Here is a 26,594-nt window from a genome sequence, read left to right on the forward strand (position 1 = left end):
TTGGCCTTTGTCCTCCAGGCGAGCCAATCTACCTTGAGTGCACGGATGAAAACAACGTTCCGTTCTACGAGAAGAACGGGTTCAAGGTTGTAAAAACGTCCCATTTGATAGATCCGATGGTAGAATCCGACGAGGGAGTGAAGCTATGGCTCATGGCAAAGTTTTGAAGCCAACTCAACCTTTTTTTCCTCCCCGAGCTTCGATATATAACTCGATTTGTTTTTGTTCAGAATAGAGCTATCTCCACCCCCTGAGCCCTCATAGCCGTATCCGCATCAAAAGCCTCGTCTCCCCGCCTCCGCGCATCCCCAATCGCCTCCAGCAGAACCCGAACATTGCGACTGCGGTCGGGCCTGAGGAACTTGTCGCAAAACCGATCCAGCGCCAGCCTCCAAGCCGGCCGCTGGTCCAAGACCCCAAACTCCAAGCTGGCCATGACGAACGGATAAAACGTGCCGTTGCCGACGAGCAGGTGCCCGCACTCCGGCTGCTCCAGGCCCAGCCGCACCGCTTCGAGGCAGCTCAGCAGCCGAAATAATAGCCGCTCCGTGCTCGGAATGACGATGACCCCAGCCCCAGAAGCATCCTCACGCGCAGCACCTGCCGACCGTCCTCGCCACCGCCGCCTGTGGTCAAGTATCCCCGCATACCGCCACGCGTCCCACAGCTGCGCCTGCACGAACTCGCCATCGGTCTCGCCGCCGCCGCCAGGCCAGAGCCAGAACCGCGTCTCGGCGCCGGGCTCGTCGGCGCGGGCGAAGAGGTCGAGGAGCGAGCGGGGCAGGCCCGAGACGGGCTCGATGCCGTCATTTTCCTCTCCTTCTACTTCCGTGCCCTCCTTATCCCCCCGCTGCTGCCGCTGCCGCTGCTGGGCGCTGCGGAAACGCCGCCAAAAGCCGAGATGCGTCGTCGTGCGGCCCAGGACGAAGCCCGGGAGGTCCATGATGCCCATGACTTCGAGGCAGTGGTGGGTGTACGGGTCAGAGTCGACGGTGGTGTCGAGAGCGCCGTGCAGGTTGTACAGGTCGGCCATGCAGAGGATGTGGGAGGTCCATCGCAGGCCTTGGAGGAGCTGATCATCGAGGCGTGGGGCTGTCAGCGCTTCAGCCCAAACTGCCTTATTCGGAACGGATTGCCTACGGAAAGGGTGCAGAGCAGCAACCCGGCGCCGAAAGTGCTGCTTCTGATGACGCCGTTGCACGCGGATAGTTCGGCCTGGAAGGTGCGCAGGGCGCGCTCGAACTGGTGGTGGAAGCGCAGGGAGAGGCCGTCGTCGTCGAAGCAGATTTGGATGGTCGCGCAGACCACGAAGAGTGCGGTCGACTGCTTTGCCTTTTCGACTAGGAGGGGCTTGATCCACTCGTGGGTTGTCGTGGAGTAGATTTGGTAGACGCCGTTCTCGAAGACTTGACGACTATCGTCAGTGCACCAGCTCGCCATGATTCTTTTCGGGACGGAAAGACTGACATTTTTGGCAAGCAAGAAGATCTTCTTCGCTGACGTCTGCAGGGGTACTTTCTTCCAGCATATGATCTGGATATGGATCAAGTGCAATTGGAGATGTATCGTCGGGCGTTGTCTGAGTGCTCTCCACAATATCTCCAGAGGGAGGGGTAGCCTCCAATTGAGGACGGCTATAGTGAGCCGAGACCCTGGCCTCGGCATGATGAGATGGAGAGGCAGTGTCGCGATCCCATCGAAGCTGGATATCGTAGCCATCGCACGCTATTCCTTTTGCTTGGCAGGCCATACATGACGGCCGGGTCTCATCACATTTGCGTTTTCTCCTCTTACACGTGGCACAGCCCCCTCGAGACCGCCGAAAACGAGGCATGAGATGATCGCGGAAGATCGAGAGAGGCTTGTTGACTCTGCTCGCGGGGTAACAATTTAAGCCGAGATAAGCGATCATCTCGTTGGTGTTTCACGTGCTGCTACATTCAATTACGTAATCACTCTTCTACACCTTCTAGACGTTGAAGAGTTACTTGTTCTGAAGTAAATTCAATAGGATCACCGGAGGAGGTTCTAGATGAATACCCTGGGTACCGTCTGGATCTTGCTGGAAGAAGTAACAACAAAGGAGGTATTGCTGGTTGACACTCAACCGCTCAAGTATGCTACAACACATTCACTATAATCGTCTCTCTTGCAACGCTCATCGTCTTCTCATTGAACAAATTAAAATCCACTTATCATTTCATGATCTGGAACCACTTCAGAGCACTAAACAGTCTACCATTTCCCAACAAACGTTTGTAGACCAGTGATATCTCCCACCAGATGACTAGAGAAAAAAACAAAAGAGAGATAAGCAGGGTATAGTATCTCGTCCTCGACAATCCATCCGCTTTGCAACTTCCGCTTCCGAAACAAGAAGAAATAATAAAAAAGGCTATCAGAATGAGGGTATCAATAATCGCCAAACGCAAAAAAAAAAATCGAAAACGAACAAAAAAAGCCACCACCCTGATCCGAAATTAAAACAAAGAAACCCCATCTCTAAAAGCGACAGTCCATCTTAATTAACCTCAATCAAATAAAAAAAACCGTCGTCCCGAAATCTCTCTCCCTTCTTCCTCAAACTGATGGTAATAAACAATCAAATCCTACTCAACAAAAACTCCACCGCCCGATCCACCCTCAACCCATCCCCCGCATCCGTCCGCCTCAGCGCCATCTTCGCCTCGTCCGCAGTGAAGCCCATCTCGACGATGCGGAAGATGGCCTTGTCGGCCGAGTTGGCCGCCGGGTCGGCGCGCTGCGGCGACAGGATCTCCTGCTGGAACGGGTGCTGCGTCGAGACGCGGTGGCGGTGCGCGGGGAGGGGGTCGCCATTAATTGCAGATGACGATGCGGAGTAGCTAGCGGGCAACGAGTGGTGGCGCTGGTGTGCCTGTTGTTGTTGCTGTTGCTGTTGGTATTGGAATTGCTGGTAGGACGATGGAGGCGGGGGAGGTTGTGAAGCGATGGAGCCGTGGCGGTGGGCGGAGTAAGGGTAGGCTGGGTGCGCGGGTGGGTGCTGCTGCTGGTGGTAGTTGTGGTGGTGTTGGGAGTAATAGCGCGTGTTTTGGCTGTGCTTGACGGCTTGTTGCTGTTGCTGCTGCTGCTGCTGCTGCTGCTGCTGCTGCTGCTGCTGCTGGGCGTAGCTATAGCTAGGCGGCAGGCCCTGGTGGAAGGTCACGTTGGGTGAGGGGGCCGTCGCGCTCATCGAGCTCACGCTGGAGTTCGACGAGTGCGGTAGCTGCTGCTGCTGCTGCTGCTGTTGCTGCTGCTGGCGCGACTGGGAGACGGGGCTGTGGTGCTGCTGCGGCCTCGCGGCGGCGTTGCGGAAGGCCGGGTGCACAGCCTCCTCGGAGAACAGCCTCCCGCTGCTGGCCGGGACCGGGCTCACGCCGCTGTCGGTGCTGCCGCGCCTGCTGCTCGTCTCGGAGCCGCGGAAAGAAGACGAAGACGGGGTGGAGCGCAGGGCCGGGTGCTGCTCGGTTGGCGAGGCGGAGACGCCGTAGTCGTACTGCTTGGCGTGCGCGAGCGTCTGGAGCAGCGGGTTCTGCTGGCTGCCACGACGGCCGCCGGCATTCATGCGCTCTTGCATCTGCTGATGGTGCACATAAGTCGGGGGCACTGGCAGGGAGGTGTGCCGAGCGGCGGCAACGGACGAAGCAACCGTAGTGTGTTCAGGCATGGGAGGCAAGGCGATCAGCTCGCTTTGCGAGCGGCCAACAGAAGGACCAGGAGCGGCGGGGCAGGGTGTAGGAGCGCTAGCCATGATGCTCGAAGAGGTGGAGACGTGGCGGCGCGGCTGCGGCGCGGCGATGCTCTCGTTCGACGACGAGGAGTTATCCAGCCTGTTGAAGACACCTTCCCACTCGCTCATCGGCCGCTCCATGCTCATCCGGACCAGAGCGTAGTCGCCGGTGCGGCGGCGCATTTGGATCTCAGCCTTGTGGGCGGCCATGCGCTGGGCCTGGACTTGCCTCGTCACCGCGGTATCATCCTCTTGAGGAGTCGTGGCGGCCATGGCGGCAATCTTCTCCTCGTAGACGCGGGCGACGGCTTCCTTCAGGAACGTTCGGCGAGAGCCGTTGTGCTGAGGCGGGGTCCAATCCATCCAGCCATTCTCAAGAGCGAGGACGAAGGCATCTGGCTCCGTCTTGGTGGTAGCGTTGGCCAGCTCCAGAACAACAGAGAGACCGAGAGTAGAAACATAGTAGATCCACTCCTCTTGAAGATGGTCAGTACAAGAGAAAGTGGAATAGAGATGGCAAGCACTTACGGAGCATCTTCTCCTCGCCATCAATGTCTCCACCGCGAACATCCGTCATCTCAAACACACCAAACTCCCGGGCCTGCTCGGTGCGGCCCTCCAAAGCCGAGATCAGCACACCCATGCACGTCCAGATCTCCGTCATGTCGTACAGCTCCTCGGCCGAGAGGCCTTTGGAGCCATTTCCCTTGGCGAAGTGCTCCGAAGCATTCAGGAGGGCGCTGCTCGCGTCGAACGAGTCGCTGGTCATGATGGTGGCGCGGATGCTGGTCTGGTGCACGAGCGGACCGCCGCGGAGCCAGTCCATCTGGCCGACGATGTCATCCTCGCGCCCCTTTCCGCAGCCAAAGATGGTGCAGAAGGTCCAGATGCGCCAGAAGGCCTTGTCGATGCGGGCGGCGCGGGCGGCGCTGCTGCTGGCCAGGGCCATGACCGTCTCCGGCCGCAGGAACGACTGGCATCGCGTCAGCACCAGCGACTTGAGCGCGCCGATGATGCGCGCGTCGCGCATGTGGTGCCGGTAGAAGGTCGTGGCCGTGTGCTCGGGCTCCGGATGCGCGCTTTCCAGATTCGGCACCTGCAGGTGCTGCTGCTGCTTTCGCTGCTGCTCCTGCTCGGCGCCATCCTCGCCGTCGTACGGCGGGGTCGACTCGCGGTGCTCCCATGCTGGCGGGCACTCGTTCTGCAGGACGGTGCGTATAAGGCGCAGCTCGTGGCGCTTGAAGACGCGGTAGAAGCCGCGGTTTACGCGGGCCAAAGAGAAGAGGTCCTTGAGAGCATCAATCCTCTCGAAGATGCCCAGGATTACATGCTCGGCGGCATCGGGTGCAATGACCCTAGGTGGTGGCACGCGGCGTGCATGGGACCTCTTATGCCTATGCCGCGATTTGCTGGTGGTGTTGTTGGTCCTCTGGTTATGCTTATCAAGGTCAGCACTTGGGACTTCAATGGTTAAGCTTAAGGGCTGACGCGGCCCCCGCGCGTTGCTGCCGTGAGATCGCACAGAAGAAGAAGTAGAGGACGTCTTAAGAGAAAGAGGTCTTACTTGTTGCGCGGCGATGTGATTCGCCGAGCTTCCAACAGGCAGCGACACGACTCTCTTGCGTCGCGACGACTTGCGTGGAGGAACGGGTGCAGGGGTCGAGGGAATCCGCGAGGAGCCCAATCCATGATCGCTCGGCACGTCATCCCACGAATTCTCGAGGATGCATGATAGGTGCTCTTCCAACGCCGTCTCAGCCTCGCTGAGCGTTGGGCTTGGAGGATCACTGTGGGGAACCGATCCGTTTCCCGTTGCCAAGCCACGCGCCGGAAGTGAAGTGACGCGCTGGTTACGACGCGTATTTCTCCTGCTTGCAATTGAGTTTCGCGTGGCAAGCGTCGGTGTGCTAGCGCTGTTCCGGAGTTTGGCAACCGTCTGCTGGATGCTTGGGGCCTGAGGGTCTGGAGGGAGAGGCTTGTCCTTACGTAAGCTGTTCTGTTTGGAAACCGGACTTCTTGGTTGGCTGCTGGTGGAATGGATAGGCGTTGCGTCATCGAAAATTCCTGCTTCGGTGGGGGAAACGATCGAGTAGGCCTTGCTCGCCGTGAGTCCTGCTAGGTTCAGGTTCTGCCGAAGACCGGGCTCCAGGTTGTCGTCGATGCTAGTCCATGATGTCCTGTTGCTCTTGGTGTAGACGGATGATTTCGAGTCGTCGATTTCCGAAGTAGACATTCCGGACGAGCTCGAGATGGAAGGGTGCTTCGTCACGACGGGCACCTCGTCGACCTGCTCCAGATAAACCGGCACCGTCTGTTGGCGATGCGTCAAGATCTGGTGTGCTATCGGTGACACGGCCGAGTTGCGTACTTGAATCATGTCGTTGGCCAAGGGCGGGGAGACATCGCGCGATGATATGATTTCACCAGCACTCGAGTGTTGCACTGCCTGTGACACAAAAGGAGGTCGCGCATGAGGAGCGCGGTTGCGGAGGTCGTTGGGGATAATCACCTGGATCCTGGGCCTCTTATCCTTCTGCATCGAGGGCAGCTCGCGCACAGGAGTCTCTAGCCTGATGGGTCTCGAATCCAACTCGACGATGGCCGTGTTCGGGAGATGTGGCACGGGAGGCATCGATGCCACCTCGGCCTCCCAATGAGCTTTCCCGTCCTTCCAGACGCCAATATACCCCGCATCTCCCTCGCTCTTTCTTTCCTTCCTACCCTTCTTCGGCGGCAAGCTCGGCGAGACACTTGGGAAGTACGGCGGTGACGGTGTCGGTGCAGGAGACTGTCCAATGTTGCTCAGGATCTCCTCGTTTGGTGATGTGGCCATGGTTGCGTCGACATGTGCATGGCTGAGGGGATTGGAGGGAGAGCGGTAAGTGAAGGGAGAGCCAGGAGCAGCGGCGATTGGTGACGGCAGGGCGGGAGCCTGTGCTGCTTTGGGGACGGCTCGAAGGACGCAGCCGCGGAGCTCTGGCTGCTTTGACCGGCCCATTATCCACCTCTTTGACGAATACCTGGACACGGGAACCTCCAAAGGAGTCTGGGGAAGAGAGTCGGAAAACGGAGCAACAATCTGGACCGGGGTGTCTGTTCCTCGGCGGCTAAAGACAGAGTCAGGTCGCCGCCGGATGCTGCAGATGGCTACGCGTCGCTTCGAGCCGGAGCGAGAGACGCGAAATTTCTTAGAGGGATGAGATGAGAGTGGCGTCTGCGTGCCCGAGGCCATGGAGGCGTCGTCGACGGATATGGGTGTGGAGGTCATTGTGGCGGTTGGCGGGAAACTCTCAAGCTCCCGACGGAGCGTACGTGAGAGGATGCAAAATTAGAGTACGGTAGCCCGTGGTGATTGGGGGGAAGCAGCGTGTATATCGCTGGTTGATGGAGGCTGAGGGCAGACTACGCGTGGCTTAGTGGATTGGCTTGGGGCACGTATAAGACAGGCGCCGCGCGGAAGCAGGCCACGACCGAAATAAACTACCAGACCTACAACTTTGCGGGCTCCAGGCTTGGGCGTCGGTGCTGACGCCCGCCCGGAGCCGACCAGTTGGTGATGTTGCTTCGCCGGCTTGGGGTCCAGTGCGGCGGCCGACCGGCAGGCGACGACCAGGCGCACGGCATCGATCTGCCGGGGTTGGAGCCAATCGCGCGCAGCGGTCAAGGCTGAGAGGTTGTAAAAATAGCTGTGCACGCCGTGGCCTGTGCCCCACCCCCGCTGTTCTGCGCACAGCCATCCATGCATCCGTCTATTCCTGTGCTCCGCCCACCTCCAAAAAGCATGCTCCCGATTTCTTCTCAAATACTGCTGCTCGCGCTGCTGCGCCGTCACGTAGCGAGATAAAGGCTGGGGGCTCCACCTCGTCTGTCTGAGACCACCGTTGCACGCGCGCACTCGGGCCTCAGCTGAATCAGCTGAAGGCCGGCCGAGAATACCAGCCGCTTTTCGATGAGTCGCCCTGTCTGGAGCCGCCATGTGAATCTCGAGGCTGCCACGCCAAGCCAGCGTGGCCAGGCATGGCCCGAACACAGCCATCCTGGACGATCGACGACGCACAGGGTTGCAGAGCGACCAACGGCCATCGCCAAGCGCATCTTGTGACGGTCGCTACTACCGCTCTGCGTCGCGCGCATAGCAGAGAAGCGTGGTTGATGTCTGCATAAGTTTCAATCCTGCAAAAGAGCCGGCCGAGCCCGGTGGCGCCATCGTGGACGACTGGCTGGCTAGCACCATCGATGCGGTAGAGATGGCGGGCGGTGGCCTTCATCGAGCTGCTCGTCCCGCAAAGCTCCTGCAAAACCCTCCGAAGTTGCATTTGCTCCATATGCGCCGTCAGCGGTGGCAGAGCGCCACATGACTGTTGTTGGGCTTCCCCCACCTTGCCTTGCCGGGTGTGCCGCCTAGTCGTGGTACTCCTCCAAACCATTCTCACGATGCTTTCTTCCAAAGCAAGGTACACTTCGGTCCGAAAAATTCGTGATTGGGCGTCACCGTGACAACAAGGTGTGGCACCCGGTTTGTACTGCAGTTCCTTGCATGTTTGTCTCGAGTACCAAAGACAAATACCCATTAACAGATGGCCCCAGATCGTTCGCACCACCGCCAGGTAACAAGCCACTTTTCCCCCGCCCATGTGCCCACCCGAGTCGAAACAATTGAAAAAAAAAAATAAAAAACCTCAGCTCCTTACGCCAGAGCTCGTGCGATCGAGGGCCCGCTTGTATACGCAATCCCAACAACAATTGCCTGCCTCGGACTTCGACCGTGGCGTTCGCAAATTGTGGAAGTCCGAACGCGAAGTTACGCAAGTAAAGCCGCTGCATCATGGCGTTCGGCCGGCCGTTCTTTGGGAGCGTGCTGTCACACAGCAGACGGCAAAAGCGAAAACGACAAAAGTTCCGCTCATGTCGGCAGTTAGCGACAACGAAGCACAAGGAAAATCGACGTCACCAGTCGTAAAACCTCCTCTAGAGCATTCAGGAAAAAAATCCCTTCGGCCCCTCCACCCCGAATGGTAGATACTTAAGCATGAATAGGCGGACGTCGGTCCGGTATGCACTAGAAAGAAGCCCGTGGCTAGCAGAACAAGCATCATGCTCGTAGGCGGGTAGACGGGAAGGACCCTTGGCTCCGCCTTTTCTCGTACTTTGCGCCCCCACGATCATTTAGGTCGGAGCTGGAGAGCGACTCTCAACCTTCTCCGACCGCTTATGCCCCGTGATGCTTTCCCGCTCAAGCCACAATTTGCCCTGTTCTTCTATTGGGAAAGTCCGGTCCAGCCGGTTTCACCTCCTCTCGGACCGGCATCGCGATTCGTTTATCATACTCCAGCAAGGAACCAAGTCACGTATCCGGCAGTCCCGAAAAGCTTCGAGGCAGACCGCCCGTACTCGCCGGGTGCTTTCTGCGTGGATCTTGAAGCACTGACAAAAGTAACCCACATTTTCGTGCGATCAGCAAATGGAGTGTAGTCCTCGGATATTGCAATGCACAGTCAGCTTCAAATTTGAATGCACCGTCAGCTTCAGTCTTCCTTCTCTCTAGGCGTTAGGCCTCCCGTAACGTTGTTGGTTGTGTATATGGATGATCCTGTTGGTTGTGACGTCACAAACTTTACAGAAGGAACAGAAGCGAGTCGAACGGGAGTTTCGGAGTTGACGAAAGAGGAAGTAGTAAGGTTAGGAGAGATGCAGATAAAATAGTATAGTTTGCGGCTCGTACTTGCAGTTTGGTCAAACTTTTGGTACGAGCCGAGGTAAACACCAACAGCCAACTGGTTAGGTTCGACTGACATGCCTTATCAGGCAATGATCTTGGTCTCGGCCAACAGTCGCAGGCATTGTCGTGATGGCTACAGAATCTGTCGTGCTCCACACAACCAGTGCTGTAGGCACTGAAGGATCTTCCTTTGCGCTCCGGGTCCCCCAATCCAGGCATCGAAGGATGAGCCCAAGGCCGCAAAAAAAGCAGGGTCTTCCAGGTAGCAGCGGTTGGGGCGCAGGGCCGTAGATCTACCTCGGTGCCAGCCCCATGGATGACAAGCAACCGCACAGACATGATCCGCCCGTCTCCCGCCTCGTCCATGCGTGCAGTCTCGCTCGTGCTTCGGGATGCTGACACCTTGCTGGCCCCATCAACGGCAAAGCTGACTCCCGAGTCCCAATCCCCACCCCGTGCAACCGCACAAAAAAACACCATCCCGGATCTTTCACGTCCCGAGAGCAGAGCCGCATAAACCCTCATCGCATCAGACTCCCATTCACGCCGGGGCCCCCTGCCCACCCAACGTCCTCTGCACCACCTCTTCCATGCCCACCACCTCCTCCATCCGCCCATCCTCCACCAGCTCCGCATAAGTCGCGCACAACCTCTTGTGCCCGGCCCTCCAATCCTTCCGCTGGCACTCCCTCCCACAGTACCTCACGACCCCACATCCCGCGCACTTCTTCGCCCCTCCATCCGGCGGATTGGTGCCACAAACCTTGCACCGCGGGTCCTCGGGGCCCTGCGGCAGGGCGACCGTCACGCGCTCTTCGTGCTCGTGATCATTATGCGTGTCCTCCATCGCGCAGCGCAGCCGCTTGCGCGCCAGCTGCCCGCAGTTGTCGCGCGCGCACACGGGCGTGACGAGCACCTCGACGCGCCTGCCGAGGCGGCGGGCTAGCGGGTTGTTGCTGTTCGCATCGTCGACAACGTCCGCCTCCTCCTCGTCGACCACCTCGCTCTCGTTGTACTCGGGCGGCTGGTTCTCGTCGACGTGCAGGAAGCTGATGGGCGTCAGTAGCACGCTCGCGGCTTCTTCGCCGCAGATGTCGCACGCCTGCGGCGCCGCGGCCCGGCACTCTTCTTGGTGCGCGCCCAGCGCGTCGCTGAGCACGTCGACGAATAGGTCTTGGGCTTCTGCGGGCGGGGAGGGGCCGAGGAGTATGTCCGGCACCGGGTGGGTGTGGGTGATCTTCTTCGTGGTGGTCGTCGTGGGTGTGTTTTGTGATGACGACGACGAGTCCGCGGAGGTGCTGCTCTGGATAAGGAAGTGGAAGGGGATTGGCGTCGCGTCGAGCTCTGTGCCTTCTTCGAGGTTCATGGGTGCGCTGGCGGTGGCGGAGGAGGCGGAGGTTTGGTTTGCGGCATCGGGGGCGTCGGCGGGGGTGGTGGACGGGTCCGAGGTGGAAGGAGGTGCTGCGAGGTCGTAGGTAGGTGCTGCATCGCTGTAGGCGGGAGGGGAGACGTCGGAGGTGTACGAGGGCGCATCGGTGGTGGGTTTAGAGGTGGGTGCGGGGTTGTCGGTCGTGGTGGAAGCGTTGGGCGCGGACGCTTCTGTTGTCGCTGCCGACGACATTTTTCTTGATTTGAGGTAGGTTTGACTCGATACAAGGTTTTAGAGCAGATCGAAATCACGAAGTGTAAGTGCGTTGTACGTGGGTGGTTAGGTTCGTGAGCGTCAGAGTTGGGCGATCAAAGTTACGCGGTGAGGTGACGCGCGTTGTATCTGAGGCAACCGCTCGCGGGCGGAACATTCTGGCAAGTATTCATGACTTGGCGGCTTCTCAACTTCACTAAATTCAAACGTACTCGGCCTCTGGAGAGAATTGAATGAGTATTTGCTTGACAAGTGGTAGTGATTGTGATCTTTCTTTCTCACCCCTGTACCAGTGAATTCGCATGACTAACGCGCTCCCTGCGACTAAGATCACCACTCCAAACTACCAGAGACAGTACGCTCCAGGTCTTCAGAACTTTCTTAATGATATATTTTTGTTGGATCTGACCCATTTGAAGTTCTACTCTACCGAAACCAAATCAGAGGCCACCCAAGCGAGAGTATATTCCGCAACCTGAGGCCGGAGGAGACCATGCAAGCCTTTTCCTATAACGCCATATTCTTATCCCCAAGTCTAACCCGTGCCAGTCAGGAGACATGCTTTTCCATCATTTGTTTGAATCATGAACTATTGGTGGTCGTTGATGTTGTGCAAACTCATGTCTTGTGTCTCCCTGACACGGGTTTGCGACTCTCCCGTGGCTCTTCTCTCGAGGTCGTCGGGGCGGTCAGTACCGATCGCGGCGTAACCGTTGACTAGGCCGTCTTCTTCCGCGGGGATGACGTTTCCGTGCCTGTCAACTTCGACTCCCTTTGCCGCCATGCGAACTTGGCTTTCAGTTGCCGCGCCATGCATGACGGCCTGCCTGGCACTCTCCATGACCTTCAGTTTCCTGCTCTCGCCGCGAATGCGCTCAAGGCGGTCGAAGTAATCATCGTCCACAGGAGTGACATATTTGCCGCAGAAGACACCGACTTCGAACTTCTGGGTTGCTGGGTCGCGAGGCGAAAGCGAAGCGCAAGCACCCTCGAGGTCATCAAGGGTCTGGTAGATGACGGCATCCGCACCAATCTTCTCGGCAATCTCCGGCGAAGAACGGTTGTAGGCAATCAGCTCTGATGTCGACGCGAGGTCAATACCGTAGATGTGGGCATTGCTATTCACAAAAGTCAGCGATGGCTCCAGACAAAATTTTGGAGTAGACTTACGTGATCGGCGGAGCGCAGCTGGTGAAAATGACCTTCTTAGCACCAGCTTCTCTAGCCATCTGAACAATCTCACGACTCGTGGTTCCTCTGACGATACTGTCGTCAACCAGAACAACAACCTTGTCCTTGAAATCAGACGGCTTGGCATTGAGCTTCGCGCGGACACCCTTTTGGCGCAGCTTCTGGGTAGGCATGATGAAGGTACGGAAGATGTACCTGTTCTTCACGAAACCTTGGACATAGCGCTTCTTCAAACCAGCGGAGACACACAGAGCAGAGGTAATGGCAGTTTCAGGAATGGGCATGATGCAGTCGACCTCGGCAAGACCCTCAGGGCCGAGCTCCTTCTTGATCGTCTCGGCAAGCTTGAAACCCATTCTACGACGGCTCTCGTCGACATCAATGCCATCCATGACGGAGTCAGGACGAGCAAAGTAGACGTACTCGAAGATGTCAGGAGTGTAGCCAAGCTCAGGGTGGACCTGGCGGAAGATGGGCTCCTTGCCCTTCTCGATGATGACAGCCTGACCAGGACGAATGTCCTGGAAGGTGGTGTAACCACACTGAGTGAGAGCGACAGACTCAGAGGCCATCATGTAATCGGTGCCGTGGCCGGATTCCGAAGGCTTGGAGCCCAGGACCATGGGGCGGATACCGTAGGGGTCACGGAAGCCGATCAGACCGAAACCAGCAAGCATGGCGGTACAGGCCCAACCACCGACGCAGCGCTTGTACATCCTGCTCAGCGCGCTGAAGCAGTCCTCAGCGTTGACACGAGCCTTGCCGGTCTCGTTGAGCTCATTGGCAAAGCAGTTGAGCATGAGCTCACTGTCGCTCTCGGTGTTGATGTGGCGGTGCGCCTCCTGATCAAGGAACTTCTTGAGCTCAGGAGCATTGATGAGGTTGCCGTTGTGCGTCATGCAGATACCGTACGGGCTGTTGACATAGAAGGGCTGGGCCTCAGAGTTGGCGCTGCTGCCAGCGGTGGGGTAGCGGAGGTGACCCAGGCCCATGAAACCGGGCAGGTCCGCAACCCTGGAGCCGTCGTGGAAGACCTTCGACGCCATACCGTTGCCCTTGCACTGGTAGAAGCGACCACCGGCTGCACAGGTGGCTATACCGCAGGCGTCCTGGCCTCGATGCTGGAGCAGGTATAGGGCATCGTGGATCTCGACGGCGGCCGAGGTGGACGCAGGGTCGGCGTGGATAACGGCGATGATACCACACATCTTGCGGGTCGTACAGACTGTTCGCGCACCATGTTAGCAATGCGCCAGCCATTGGTCTTCATACAGGGCAGTGTAAGAGCTTGGATCAGAATGTGCTGTCTCCGCAACTTTGAGCTCGGAAGTCTAACATCTATAAAAAATAACACTAGATCATCATGATGGGAAGGGAAGAAAAGTAGGGCACAGGCGCCTGCTGTCTACTGACCTCACTGCGGGAAACCGGCTGAAGCGTTGGGAGCGGGGCTCGGTTTGGAGGAAGTGAGAACGGCGGAGAAAGTTTTCTCAGCGGGAGCGGGGAGCGCAAGGCAGAAGGCGGCCGAGCGGAGCAGATGGCCGCAATGGCAACAGCAGAGACGTTGCGGAGGGCGACGAGGGCCAAGAAGCGACTGGGTTGGTGGATGCCATTTTGAAAGGTTAGGTTCTTCTGAGAGAGCGCCGCAAAAACTTTATGGGAACTACCAGCGACGCTGGCGGAAGTTCTCGGCTCGCTTCAACCGGACCGACCTAACCTCCACACGGCGCCAGTGCGCCTCCCCAGCACAAATGAGGTCTGATCCTTTCCCCGCCAGCGCGCGCGACCAATCTTTGGACGGAATCCGCAGGATGCCTGACCGTTAATAAGCCCGCGTGCCATTGGTCTCCTCCGATTTTCGCAACGCCTCCAAACCCATCGCCGAAAGACGCCCGCTCGCCCCTTTGCGCGACGCGTCCTCTCAACCATGGCGCGTTTTATCGCCCCACGTGCTTGCGCCGAATTTGGACTCGCCGCACATGCTCCACCTAATCTCAACAACGGTGTCCAACCTCAGTCAAGCGCCGTCAACATGTGTAGCAGCGGACGTGGGCCAATCCATTGGAACCCGCCAATGACGAGAAGGCTTGGTTCCGCGTTCGCTGATGTGGTGGATGCCTCAGGCTTCCGTCACAATCTGTACTCCATCAACAAAGCAGTTGCTTGCCCAACACATCATCGAGCGGTCGAGGAGCCCGCGCTGTAAGGGTTGATGGTCTGAAGAAGTAATGATAGTATCTATGACCTAGAGTTAGTGATTTTTGGCGACTGGACACTTCTTGGCTGAACCATCAGGGTCTGGAAACATCATGCAACATCCGACGCTGAAAGAAAGGCTTTGTTAAGAAGAGCATAGAATATTTGCTACCCTTGTCGCTTACTACTTTTCTAGCCAGAGTAAGCTTATGATGACCCTCAAAGCGCTAAATCTAAGAAGCGATGGTGAAGTCTTTCCCTACAGCCATTGCGTATCACCCAAGTTCTTCGTGTTGAAAAACCATTACCGACTCACGCAGCGATAGCACCAATCGGGAAAGCGCGCGTGAACATTTAAAGCGTATAAAGTCTCGACACGTGCAGGCTCAAAGCAATATCTACGCACATGATCTCGCTTCAGCCTCTAACGTCTTCACTTTCCTTTATAGAGGCTACCGCGTAAGTCATTCCTTATAAAAGCAACATCGACAGCTGTAGCTCCGCCTCATCTTTCCTCGTCACCTTTAACTCCCACCCAACACCGCCCTTCGCATCCGAACATCGTCGACCGCGCTTCACATCGTTGACGGCGCTTCATGCGCTAAATAGTAAGCGCCAGCGCACTCACAGGCTCACAGTCAACTTACAAAGCCCTCTTTAGCTTGCGCTTCTTCTTTCACTCAACCAACTCGTCAGCTTACGAGCGCATGGCCACCTGACTTTCGCACTTTACGGCCAACACTCGCCAATATGGATTACACGGCACGCAGTGTGCGCAGTTTATCTGACGCTGGTCACGACATTATCAATATCGACGATGACGACGACGGTAAGCTACCACTTAACATGCTTTATATGCTATTATCTTGAAGCTGTGAGTTACTAATACTTTTATAGATATCCCCGCCGTATGCTCCGCGCTTGATGATTTCATCATCGAAGATGAAGATGATAACCTATCGCTTCGATCTGCGAGCCCAGAACTCCGCCCCATAGAACCTACATGGCGACGCAATACGGCCCCTCGGTGGCCAGAAACCTACATCGATCACTGCACGCTGCTTAGTGAGAGAGCTAAGAATCTTGGTCCAACTGCTTCCACAGTCCGAATCGGCGACACAGTTGAGATCCATACACAGCAGCCTGCAGGACTTGTGGAAGATGGAGACTTCATGCGAGTGATGAAGATCATCCAAAATGTCTACTCTGGCGCCATTAAGCTCCGTGGGCTAATCTGCAGGAGGAACAAATTCTTCGCACCCATGCTTGACCCGAAGTTGAATGAAGTCTCTATAGTAACCACTATAGACACGGATGACCCTCGCCCGTATCATATCCAGGGCCTTGAAGAGATATCCTTGGACGAGGCTTTCAGGAAGCGGAGACTCAAAGTCACTAATGCTCCTTTTCCTAAGCTGTCGTACCGAGACCATTCGCCATTCGCTTCCCGCGGACCTGATGGCAAGAAGATCAAGAAGATCGTAGAGGACAATGACGTTCTTGTTTGTCGCTACTTCTTCGCGAAGGTCTACGGCAAAGGAGAAAGGAATAGCGCTCGCAGAATCCCCTACCAAGGAATACTCCAGCACATCACGCCCATGGAAGCCGACGATGGGGGAAAGATTCTGACTGGTAGGTCCGCCGAACATGTCGACCTTACCGATAACGCCGACGATGGGGATATCATACTTATGGAGCCTACCCGATCCCTTCCACACGGCCCCAATCGTGAACGTCAATACACGTTCGGCGATGCATTCCAGGGTGGTGGAGGCGCAAGCTGTGCGGCCAAGCTGGCCGGGTTGAAAGTTGTTTGGGGATTTGACCACGACAAGGCTGCCGTTGACACAGCGGCGCTCAATTTTCCTCGAGCCCGAATCTTCCAGTGCGAAGCAGCAGATTTCCCAGCTGCAGCTGCAAGATTCAATGCCCGATGCGATATCGTGCATATCTCCCTGCCATGCCAGCCCTTCAGCAACGCAAACACCAACCCCAATGCTATCAAAGATGAGATCAACACAACCTGCGTATTTGCCGTTACTGGCATCATCAGAACCGCCAGGCCAAGGATCATCACCCTGGAGGAGGCCGATGGGCTGTTGACTCGAGAGAAACACAAATATTGGTTCGGCAAACTACTGGCCCTGATACGTGAGGAGGGATATAGTGTTAAGTGGGCTATTCATAATACGCTCGAGTACGACATCTCCCAGCCGCGCAAGCGGTTAGTATTGATTGCTGCTGCGTAAGTTCGACCGATGATTCCTACCAAAATAAAAACTAACACCACGGATAGGCCCGGCATTCCCTTACCGAACATGCCAAAGTCCACTCGCGGTAGACCTGGCTCTAACCTACCTGCCTACCTAACCGCCAGGGAGGCCATCGGCAACATCCCGAGGTCCGCGACTCACCACAATCCGCACCTGGCAAGCCGCACCGACGGAGTTCCTTGGGACCCCGATCGTCCTTTCAAGTCAACTATCTTGACGAAGAACTCATTGTGTCATTGGGACGGTCGCCGCAAACTGACGCTCAGAGAGCTAGCAGGCATTCAAGGGTTCCCACACACTTACGAGTTCACCGGCACGAAGACGGTCATTGAGAAGCAGATCGGAAATGCTGTACCGCCGCCATGGTTTAAGCTTGTCTTCGAGGAATGCATTAAGGTCCTTCGCAAGGTCGACAGGATTCAAGGCCGAGGCGGAAGAGCGGACCCAAGGAGTGAAGGCAATGATGATGAGGTCAACATGTTCCGGGCTGCGTCAAGGACTCTTTCACCGGCGCCGCCGATCTCGTCCCAGGCATCGGGAAGCTCAATCGAGAACGCCATTTTCATCGACAGCGATGGAAAGAACATCATTGAGATCGATTGAACGGCACATTTAGACGGTCCCAAGGCTGAGTTAGCTGATAAGCTTGACTACCGTCAATTCTTCGAGATTTGAGATTCAAAAGACAAGCGAGATTTGAGAAGGAAGGTAGTCTCTAGAGGTTTTCAAAGGGGAAAAGGTGTAAAAAAAAAAAGAAGTATTGGTGAATACGTGGACAAAAAACAAGTAGCTTCACCCCGGCAAAGTTCGGGTAGATCATGAGGGGAAAAGAGCTGCAATGCAGTCATGACTGCAATTGAGGGGAGGGGGATTCAACTTCTTTCCGGTCATGATGACCCCCCATTCGGGCTGGAGGATTCTTTCTTTTTCTTTTTTCCTTCTGTATGACCCTACATATTCGGAGAAGCGTTTCCAGACACAGCGAGCGGGAAACTCTGACGTCTGAAATACGAACGTAGGTACAATGGAATGCCGGATTTGTCTCCTTGCGAACTTGAGTATCACACAAGAATCAGGATGACAGTTATGTGATACGGTTACTTACTCGTGCCCTCGGCCGGACGGCACCGACGGCGGAGCACGCATGGTAATCTCACGCTCGCTGTCGTCATTGAGAGTTAGTTGGGCCTGACACAACAGCCGCTGCACCGAACCTTTGCTGGTAACATGTCATCAGGAACTCCGTCGGAGACGGTCTGTTACTGTGCAGCGTGCCAGCCACGCACGTTACTGTAGGAGAGCTATATTAGCGTGCGCGGCCAGGAGAGAGCAAGCAATGTGGTGATGCGCTAGTCTGTGCCTCTGATACGCGGCCGCTCTGGATTGGCAGTCAGCCTGGGGCGGATGGCAAGGGAAACCGGCTCTAAGCTTCCGGGTGTTCTGGATGATTACGGACCTCTCTCCCGCGCGGGCTTGGGGGCTCGTGCCACGGACGCGCGCAGTGTGCGACGTCGGCCCAGTGCAGCGGGGAAAGGCGATCGCTGATGCGCGCCTTCCCAGAGGCATCCCAGGATTTGCGGAGAGGTGCCTGACGCGGTTTCGGAATGGTTGGTTCATGAGTCGGGCACGCGCAGCGCCTCATTCTTGGGCGGCACACAGCGAATCTCCAGCGTCGCCAGCATCTGGCCGTCGCGCAGCGTGCATGACTGACTCGCCGGCGAGTGGCGGGGCGGCGCATCCTGGCAGAGGGTTGGTGAAGACCTGGCCAGGCAGGAACTACGTCATAGCCATACTGCGCATCCATGTCACTACGTCGCGGGCCATCGCGACGCGGCATCGTGAGCACCTGCTGACCGCGCGTTCCCGTACGCCCAAACGCCGCTTCTAGTTTTCTTTGCCCTTCCATCAACCGCCCTGCTCACGACATCACTGCAGCGACTGACCCCATTCCCCCACCGCCGTGCTCATCTTCTTCTGCAGCCCGTCGCCACTCGCTGGATTCTTTTCCGCCCCTCTTTCTCTGCCACCTATCTGCGTTTATGAAGCGCTCGATCTACTGCATGACTGCAGTTTTCTCCGACCAAACTCTGCAGGGTCCCTGTGCTGATTGCAGGGGCTGTCCTCCGCCCTCATTCGCGCCAACCGCTTAGCCTCAGATCCCTTGCGCCTATCACCAACCACCCTGACGTACCTGCGGCTTTGCATCATCATATAAATCACACGACCCGCCCTCACCACTGCCTTCACATTGGCGTTCCTCGACCAAAAAATGGCGAGTTTGGCACTCAAGGCGATTTCATACGGCGCAGAGCACATCCCAGACAGGCTCTTCGAGGCGATTCCGGGCGGCTACTTCAGGTCGCAACATGACAAGGAAGCCAGGAAGCGCCGCAAGGAAGACAAGAAGCGCGGGAAGTACCGTACCCAGAGCGAAGGCCGCGGACGCAAGAGACGCTCGCCTTCGCTGACCGACTCGGACTACTACTCGGAGGACTACTTCACTGAGGACTCCGACTACGACCGCCGCCGTCGAGCTCGCCGCAGCAGCGACGCTGACCGGGGCCGCGAGCGTGGCCGCGAGCGTGACCGGGATCGCAAGCATCGCCACCATCACCACAAGGATCGCTCTTGGTCCAGAGGTCACGACTCGCCACCTTATGCAGACCGGTCCAAGTCACTAGGAGCTCCACACAGCTTGCATCTTCCCCCGCCTCCGGTGCAGCCCAACGCTGCTGCTGCTTTCCCACCTGCTCACGTAGCTGGCGAGAACTACGCTCACCCGCAGCCGTACAACGCCGCTCACAACCATTATGTCGCGAAGCCCTATAACCCGGCGGACTATGCTCCGGGTGCAATGCAGAATCCGGAGTACGCCAACGGGCAGCCTAAACAGGTGACTCCTCAGACGCTCACTCAGGCTCCCGTACAGCCGCCAGCTGCGAATCAACCACCGGTAAAGTGACCCTTCCAGGATCCACGGCGCATCACTAACATTAGCAGGTCGCTGGCTACTACGGCACCCAGTTCCCGCCACCTCCGTCGGGATCGCGTTCCTCGCGTGCTTCTTCAGTCGACTCGCGTGGCCTCCAATCTGGACCCTACATCCCCCATAGCAACATCCAGGCAATCCCGATTCCCAATGCTACTGCCGGATCTCACAGTCATTCTCCGTATGGGGCCAAGTTCCCGTCTGCGACAAACACTCCTCCATTTGGCCATACCCCTCCACAGTATCTGCCTCAAAACAGCTCTCCATACCAGCCCAACTACAGCCCAAGCTACCCTGTGCAACAACCTCTTGCCCATGGGTCCCAGCCAGTTTCTCGCCACGGCAGCATCCACGGTGCATCTGCATATGGTGGTCAGGTTGGAGATGGCCTTCGCTCTCATGACCGCCATCGCCGTCACAGCATTGCCACGAACACGGATCGCGGCATGGCATACCGCACTCCCTATCGTAGCAGGGCTGGATCGTCTACAACCAGCGCTAGCAACAGTGTTCGCGGCAGCGTCGCCGAGGCCATTCACGAGGTCTCAAACCAGGCCGATGGCATCGACGAACACGGCCAGGCTATCGCCATCGCAGTCCCTGAAGGAGATATCAATACAGTCGTCAGTGCTGTTTCGGAAGGGGTTAACCTTGCCGAAGCTTCGAGGAGGCGTCATCGGGCAAGGCTGAGCCGCAGGTCTCACGGCGGCCGTAGGGCCGTTAGGAGCGCTCCTGTGGATGGCTACGGCAGTGCCTAAACTGATTCTCAGTACATTCTCTCCCCCCTGCCACCTGCAAAAAAAAATTGAGCGGATCACAAATTTTTCCTTTGAGCGGTTTATTCCCCTACATTCTAAACTCACCCAAAAATTGGTCGGTTCTCCTTTACATCTTTGGTCGGGTCAACTTCTATTACACCTCATGCATAGCGATGCGCGGCGAGCACTTCCCAAGACTGGCATTGCATAGCTCCACAGCTGCCACTTCCCCTTTTCCGGCGGTTCATTTCTCTTTCTTCCTCCATTCTGTGTACGATTAACGACCTTCCATTGGGTTCTGCGTTCTCTGGGCGGCATTACCTGAACATGACCTTTCTCATACTTCTCGAGTCTCATTATATTAGGAGTTTAGGGTGCCCCCTTTGCAGTTTTCTTTTATGCGGGTGCAAGAAAGAAGGCCAATGGTCCTATCAGTACGAAGTATTGACTTATGATAGCGTGTGGATGTACAAATGCTTTGGTGTTTGGTCTGCGCGAATGCTACGAGACTACGATTACGACCTTTGACGAGTCTATGACATTAGACTGTTTAGGTAGAGGAATTCACATTTCAAAATCACGCTTTTGTTAGGGGTTTGGGAAGTGATTTACGGTTATGCTGTAAGTTTTGCCGTTTTGTCCCCTTTGAAGAGCCGGCACAGCGTTCGCACATCTATTTCTGAGACACTAAAGAGAGTTCTCGGGTCGTGGGTAGTGAAGATATGACTAGACTTGCTTTGCAAACCTTGACTCAAAGATTCATATATGAAGGACTCAGCTCTATCATGGCTTACATTCACTAGGGCGAGCAGAGAAGAACGATATCCTAAGTGAATGTCAGGAATATTGCTGCAGAAGGTGGGGTGATCGTTGTGGTGCGGGACCAACCACAGATTCAACACTTCAGCCGAACTCATTGGGGGCCAAATTCGGCAGTAAAAGGAAGCTCACTTCTCATACATCACGACACTCCGACGGACTCTACGAGCGAAAACGGACCACATCGTCGCTGATGGTAACGGACTCAGTTTGCCTCCTGTCCCTTGCGTTCCCCAACTCGAGTATGACTCTACTTGCCCATTCTCCGAATGTCCTTCCCGAGATGGTTTCAGCGCGGAAGATTTCTTGGGGCTGAATTTCGGCCGAGGACCGTGCGGCCGGGGATGTAGCGGCCTTTCTCCAGACATGGCTGTTCTTTGGGATGATCAGCAGCGCATTGGAATTACCAGTAAAATCTTCGGGTTTTGTCCACTACTCCCAGGATCCTCCTGTGCTTACGACGCGGGAAGTTTTGCCTCGGTATCTGAAGGATTTCGAAAAGCTCAGCGACTTTAAGAAATATGATAGGATGGAGGAGATCTTGGAAGAAGCTCGGGTGTACGTACGGTATTTGGAAGATGCTCAGACACCTGGATCGGAGGTCTGTGCCGCCATCGGTGCTGCTGTCAATCATGGTGTTTGGTGCGACGTTGGAGACGGCTTTGCACGACGCTATTGAGATTACTCACAACGGGTCACAAACCACGATTCATGATTGGGGCATGTCTACGTCGCTGCTAAAAGATCGGCTGCTTGAGCACGGATGCTGCATCAACGACATTGCTCTACAACAAGACCTTCAGCTCTCACTTCTACGACATCTACTACGCCCTCAGCGCAACCCCCCTCAAACAAACTCTTCTCCCTCTCCCGCCTCACCGGCAAAAAAGAAGCAGTAGAAAGAATCTGAACCCGTCCGCCTCTGGATCGAAATCCTCTACATCCCGCTACTCAAAGCGTACCGCCAGCTCACCATGAGCGCCACCTACGGTCCCTACGTCCAAAGTCCTGATCCTTGACTCCGGAGCTTCTACTCTCAATCTTCTCTCTCGCGGCGCGGCTGCCGCCGCCCGCCGAGCTGCTGTTCGCGCGCCCTCGGCTTGGCAAGCACTCTGTACATACGTCCAGCTCGCCGACGGGCGGCGGCGGCGGCGTGCTCGACGTGCCGCGCGCGCAAGTCTTGCTGAGAGCCGCCTGAGATCGATCCCGAAGCGAGAAGCTGGCCGAGCGCGGGTACAGGTGGGCGTGTGCGTATTTCTGGAAGTCGAAGGTCCTGCTCACACGGCTGTAGACGTGTGAGCACGTGGAGTTCGAGCCAGGAGGGTCGGGGTTGAGGGTCGGCGGATTGCTCCTCCCGCAGACGTACCTTCTGTTTCGGCGCGAGGCGTGGTACAAGGCGACGTATGATCCTTCGTGCAACCACCCGCAGCAACTCCTTGACGACGCCTATTTTGATGAGCAATATTCGTAGCAGTTGGGTGTCATCTGCTCTAAGAGTAACGTTGTGCACTATGACCCTGGCGGTTCGTACACCCCTGGGGTCATGGCGGCGCTGATGGAGGGCGAGAAAAGGACTCTTGCGGGTTATTTCCGCTAGGATGTGAATTAGCAATTTTGGTGTCGCTATATATGTCAGGTAACTCTGTCGACGCCGCTGCATGGGGACCTTGAGGGAGTTGAGATAGCTGGGAAGGCGGGGAGGCTGAATTGGAGAAGTGATGCGTCGAAGTCGAGGTCAGCTTTCATACCTCATGGTATATCACTTGATTCAGGGGACAGACTACGAAGGCGAATGTTTTTGCAGTTGAGGGCTTGCTACATGCAGGAAATCTATTGGAGACTGTGAGACCAGATGCGACGAGTGGAACTTCCAATTTTCAGATGATAGAAGCAATCACCATTCCTCTCACCATACCCGAAGTCAAAGCAAAACTTATACATACTATGGACAATTCTAACCGATCCCTTGCCCATACGCTAAAAAAAGATTGATTACAGTACAGTGACAAACTTTTGTTCATCCGCATTCAAAATCGCCGACGACCAACATTACCACACTCCTACCAAAAAAATGAAAAAAAAAATTAAGCCGCCGGCTTCCCACTCTTCCTCGTCTTCCACCTAATCCTCCCATCCTCCCTCCTACAAATCCGCCTATACCACCTCCGCTTCTTCTTCCCCGCACCACCCGCCAGGCCGCCGCTCCCTCTCCCCGCCGCGGCCCCCGAATCCACCACAACGCTCTTGTCCGCACCATACCTCAAAAACTCCGCCCAAACCTCCTCCCCGTACTCCTCAACCCCGCCCCCCATCACCACCTCCTCCCACGGCGACGGCCCGTTTCCGCCGGCCGCGTCGTAATTCGGCTCCGCGCCCCACTCCAGCAGCATGTGGATCAGCCGCGCGCGGCGCTCCACCATCGCCACATCCGCACCTTCCGCATCGCCGTCGCCGTTCGAGGCGGCGTAGTCGATGCTTTCGGACGTGACGGCGAAATGCAGTATCGGCGCCGCACCGCTGTCACCCTCGCGCCGCTTCTCGGCCGGCAGCAGCCACGTGCGGTCGAGCCGGTGCGCGACGTACGGCAGTAGTTGGAGGCGCACGGCCAGCGCGGTGAAGGGGCCGTCGTCCGGGTGGTCGGCGGCGCCGCGGCACCAGCAGCGCGACGATTCGGTGTTGTTGGTGCAGGGCCCTTCGCGGCGGATGAGGGCGCGGGTGGTGTGGGCGAGGGCGTCGAGGAGGGGGATGTAGTGCTGGGAGGGAGCGGGTTCGGCGGTTTCGCTTTCTTGGGGGGAGGGGGCGGGGATGGAGGTGATGTGGCGGATGGTGGAGAGGAGGAGGGCGGCGAAGTTGGGGGTCGACGGCGTGGTGGTGGTGCTGTCGTCGTTGTCGTCGGGGGAGTAGGGGTAGTCGAGGCGGTGGGAGTGCCATTGGGGAGGGGAGAGGCGGGCGGTTTTGAGGACGAGGAGGAAGCCGTGGGCGAGGGCGAGGTGCGGGTCGAAGGGGGAAGAGGGGCTCGAATGGGATGTGAGGTGGTGCCAGACGGAGCCGCGGTGGAGGTAGTCGCGGACGGTGCGGTGGAGGTAGTCGACGGTGGCCTGGGGGTCGGAGTTCCGCGGTGTCGCTACGAGAAGGCCTTTGCAGTGGCTGTTGAGGCGGCGCCGCATCTGGTCTGCTCGAGCCTCTTCTTGCTCTTCTGTCAAAGGCTCGACCGGGTGCTCGTAAGGGAGATGCGGATCGTCTTCGCCGGCGAAGGAGAGGCAAAGAAGGCTGATTGGAGCCCTGGCAGCTCGGACCATTTGGAATATCTGCGAAGCGTGTTCGGCGCGTTGTGGCTCGATGCTGTCCAGCATTTTCTGGAACATTTGTTCCAAATCACTGGGTGCATTATCCAATCGTCGACGAAGATCCGAAAGCCTTTCTCCATCTTGGAGACCTTGGAGGAGCAAACGAAGCATTAACTCAACCAATACGAAGCCACCAGAGGCCTTCTCGGCAGTTGCTTCAACCAATGCTTGTGCCTGTTTCGGAGACTGCTTGCAAAAGTGAGTGAAGTCTGTACTTTTCTCCAGGCTGGATTGCGTGAGCTGGACGATATCCGGATAGTTCAGTTCTTCCAGGCGCAGGTTAGGTCCAAATCCATAGGATTTCTTGAAATTCGTCCACGGCCGGGCGCTGAGACAGACTTTGATATTCGTGCTGAGTGTCAACTTCTGGAAGAAAGCCGCCAAGGTGTCTGGGTCACCACGGAACTCATCAAGGCCGTCGACGAAGAAAGTGAACCGTGAGTCGGGACTGGATTTTATCACGCGTTCCAAGCCTTGCTGTAGATATGGTACTGTCATTGGAGAATCCGGCTGAATCCCGAGCAGTGAGAACATCTCCCACTGGTCGGGGAAGGCCCTTGCCGCGAAATGTTGGTCCTGCCTTAGAACTTGGTACAATAAAGACCGGAGAAGGCCTTCTTGAGACGACTGCAAAGTATTGCTGGAGTCGCAGGAGTAAAATCGTGCATGGAGCAGCCTCTCATTACCGGCCCATTCGTAACACAGTTCTCGAGTGGCTTGGTTATGACAGATGAACTTCATAAGCGTTGATTTACCCGCACCCGCCTTGCCAGTGATCCAGTAAATACGTTGATCCGAGTCTTCTCGCAGCCAGTCGGAAAAGCTGGTCCATTGTCTATTTTCGGATTGAGGCTGCTGGAATATCCATTCAAAGCTCCCCTTGCAAGCGTCGGGAATTGCATCTTCCCGGTTCTGCGTTGCGTCGAAGAATAGAGCCGAAAGGATGCCCGTCTCGAATTCGTTGCCGGAGGAGAGCGCATAGACCCCTCCGGACGGCCTAGGGTTCTCTCGAATGGCGTCGTGGATCTCCGAGTAATATTCCCTGTTCTTTCGCAGGCATTCTAAGAATCTTTGGCCGTTCCGATAATTTTGCGCTGCTGTGCTCTGGACAAGAGGGACTTGGCTGCCGAGTCGTGTTTGTTGTTCCCTGTATTGGCTGTGAGCGTGTGTAGGATACAAATAAAGAAGCAAAGTTTCTTCACCTCAACGCCGAAAGAATAAGAGGAATGAGCTGAGATCGCCAACTTCCAAGACGCTGCTCCAAATGTGTGATCTGCTCTGGAGTCCAGACGGCTTGCAGAGCTTGCTTGAAGGTTTCAAACTTCTCCTTTTTGCTCCAACGCCGGGACTTTAACTTTTGCACGGCGTGGAGAAGATCCTGAGCCACAGCATCGCACTGGTCGCACATGGCCCGAATCTGCTTTTCTATTTGGGAGACATCTCCGCTCCCGTTAGAGTTGGAATCTCTCAGTTCCCCATGGTGGCTTTCCAACTCTTCAGCGATCGTTCGGCTTTCCGACTCCAGCTGCAGCTCTCCAGTCTTGGACCTACAGATCTTGCTGCCTGCAGATATGAGAGCGGTAGCAGAGTCGACGAACTGTATCGTCGCTGCCGCGACTCCCAAGGCGTTGAAGGGGTCCATGGTCTCGCCCAGGAGGCGATTTCAGGAGAAAGAAAGGGAGGTGCGAAAATCACAAAGGTTGGATGGAAAGGTTGAAAAGATGGATGTTGGGTCTACTAAGACTTCTTACGCGGCAGATCTACTGTTCTGCTGACGTGTTGAGCATCGCCGCATCCCATTTGTTAGCCACACGTAATCGTCATTGTCGCGGCTTGGGAGCTAACTTCACATCCAATGAAGATACGTACGGGCCGCCGTTTGATAGAAGCGGTGGCGGAGTGGGGACCAAGG

At 56.5% G+C, this 26,594-nt stretch overlaps 7 protein-coding genes across 7 annotated transcripts; 2 read left to right on the forward strand and 5 right to left on the reverse strand.

The window, feature by feature from the left end:
* Nucleotides 1-226: 226 nt before the first annotated feature.
* LTHEOB_1665 (uncharacterized protein) lies at nt 227-1,528 on the reverse strand (the record flags this gene model as incomplete). Its single annotated transcript, XM_035510391.1, has 3 exons — nt 227-1,072; nt 1,141-1,406; nt 1,468-1,528. 3 exons carry the CDS (start codon nt 1,526-1,528, stop codon nt 227-229), a joined length of 1,173 nt encoding a protein of 390 aa, XP_035366175.1.
* Nucleotides 1,529-2,602: 1,074 nt separating this feature from the next.
* On the reverse strand, nt 2,603-7,016 carry LTHEOB_1666 (F-box domain cyclin-containing protein; the record flags this gene model as incomplete). Its single annotated transcript, XM_035510392.1, has 3 exons — nt 2,603-4,224; nt 4,277-5,186; nt 5,313-7,016. The coding sequence occupies 3 exons, from the start codon at nt 7,014-7,016 to the stop codon at nt 2,603-2,605; spliced, it is 4,236 nt and encodes a 1,411-aa protein (XP_035366176.1).
* A 2,992-nt stretch (nt 7,017-10,008) lies between these two features.
* LTHEOB_1667 (uncharacterized protein) lies at nt 10,009-11,088 on the reverse strand (the record flags this gene model as incomplete). Its single annotated transcript, XM_035510393.1, has 1 exon — nt 10,009-11,088. The coding sequence occupies one exon, from the start codon at nt 11,086-11,088 to the stop codon at nt 10,009-10,011; it is 1,080 nt and encodes a 359-aa protein (XP_035366177.1).
* Nucleotides 11,089-11,698: 610 nt separating this feature from the next.
* LTHEOB_1668 (Amidophosphoribosyltransferase) lies at nt 11,699-13,508 on the reverse strand (the record flags this gene model as incomplete). Its single annotated transcript, XM_035510394.1, has 2 exons — nt 11,699-12,227; nt 12,280-13,508. 2 exons carry the CDS (start codon nt 13,506-13,508, stop codon nt 11,699-11,701), a joined length of 1,758 nt encoding a protein of 585 aa, XP_035366178.1.
* Nucleotides 13,509-15,246: 1,738 nt separating this feature from the next.
* On the forward strand, nt 15,247-17,372 carry LTHEOB_1669 (C-5 cytosine methyltransferase; the record flags this gene model as incomplete). The annotated part of the gene is made up of 3 exons (XM_035510395.1): nt 15,247-15,325; nt 15,394-16,741; nt 16,793-17,372. 3 exons carry the CDS (start codon nt 15,247-15,249, stop codon nt 17,370-17,372), a joined length of 2,007 nt encoding a protein of 668 aa, XP_035366179.1.
* Nucleotides 17,373-19,038: 1,666 nt separating this feature from the next.
* LTHEOB_1670 (uncharacterized protein) lies at nt 19,039-20,516 on the forward strand (the record flags this gene model as incomplete). The annotated part of the gene is made up of 2 exons (XM_035510397.1): nt 19,039-19,722; nt 19,770-20,516. The coding sequence occupies 2 exons, from the start codon at nt 19,039-19,041 to the stop codon at nt 20,514-20,516; spliced, it is 1,431 nt and encodes a 476-aa protein (XP_035366180.1).
* Nucleotides 20,517-23,419: 2,903 nt separating this feature from the next.
* Nucleotides 23,420-26,324, reverse strand: LTHEOB_1671 (P-loop containing nucleoside triphosphate hydrolase; the record flags this gene model as incomplete). The annotated part of the gene is made up of 2 exons (XM_035510398.1): nt 23,420-25,829; nt 25,885-26,324. The coding sequence occupies 2 exons, from the start codon at nt 26,322-26,324 to the stop codon at nt 23,420-23,422; spliced, it is 2,850 nt and encodes a 949-aa protein (XP_035366181.1).
* Nucleotides 26,325-26,594: the final 270 nt, after the last annotated feature.

This window comes from Lasiodiplodia theobromae, assembly GCF_012971845.1.
Source record: "Lasiodiplodia theobromae strain AM2As chromosome Unknown scaffold_4, whole genome shotgun sequence".
In the NCBI taxonomy this organism is placed as follows: Eukaryota; Fungi; Ascomycota; class Dothideomycetes; order Botryosphaeriales; family Botryosphaeriaceae; genus Lasiodiplodia; species Lasiodiplodia theobromae.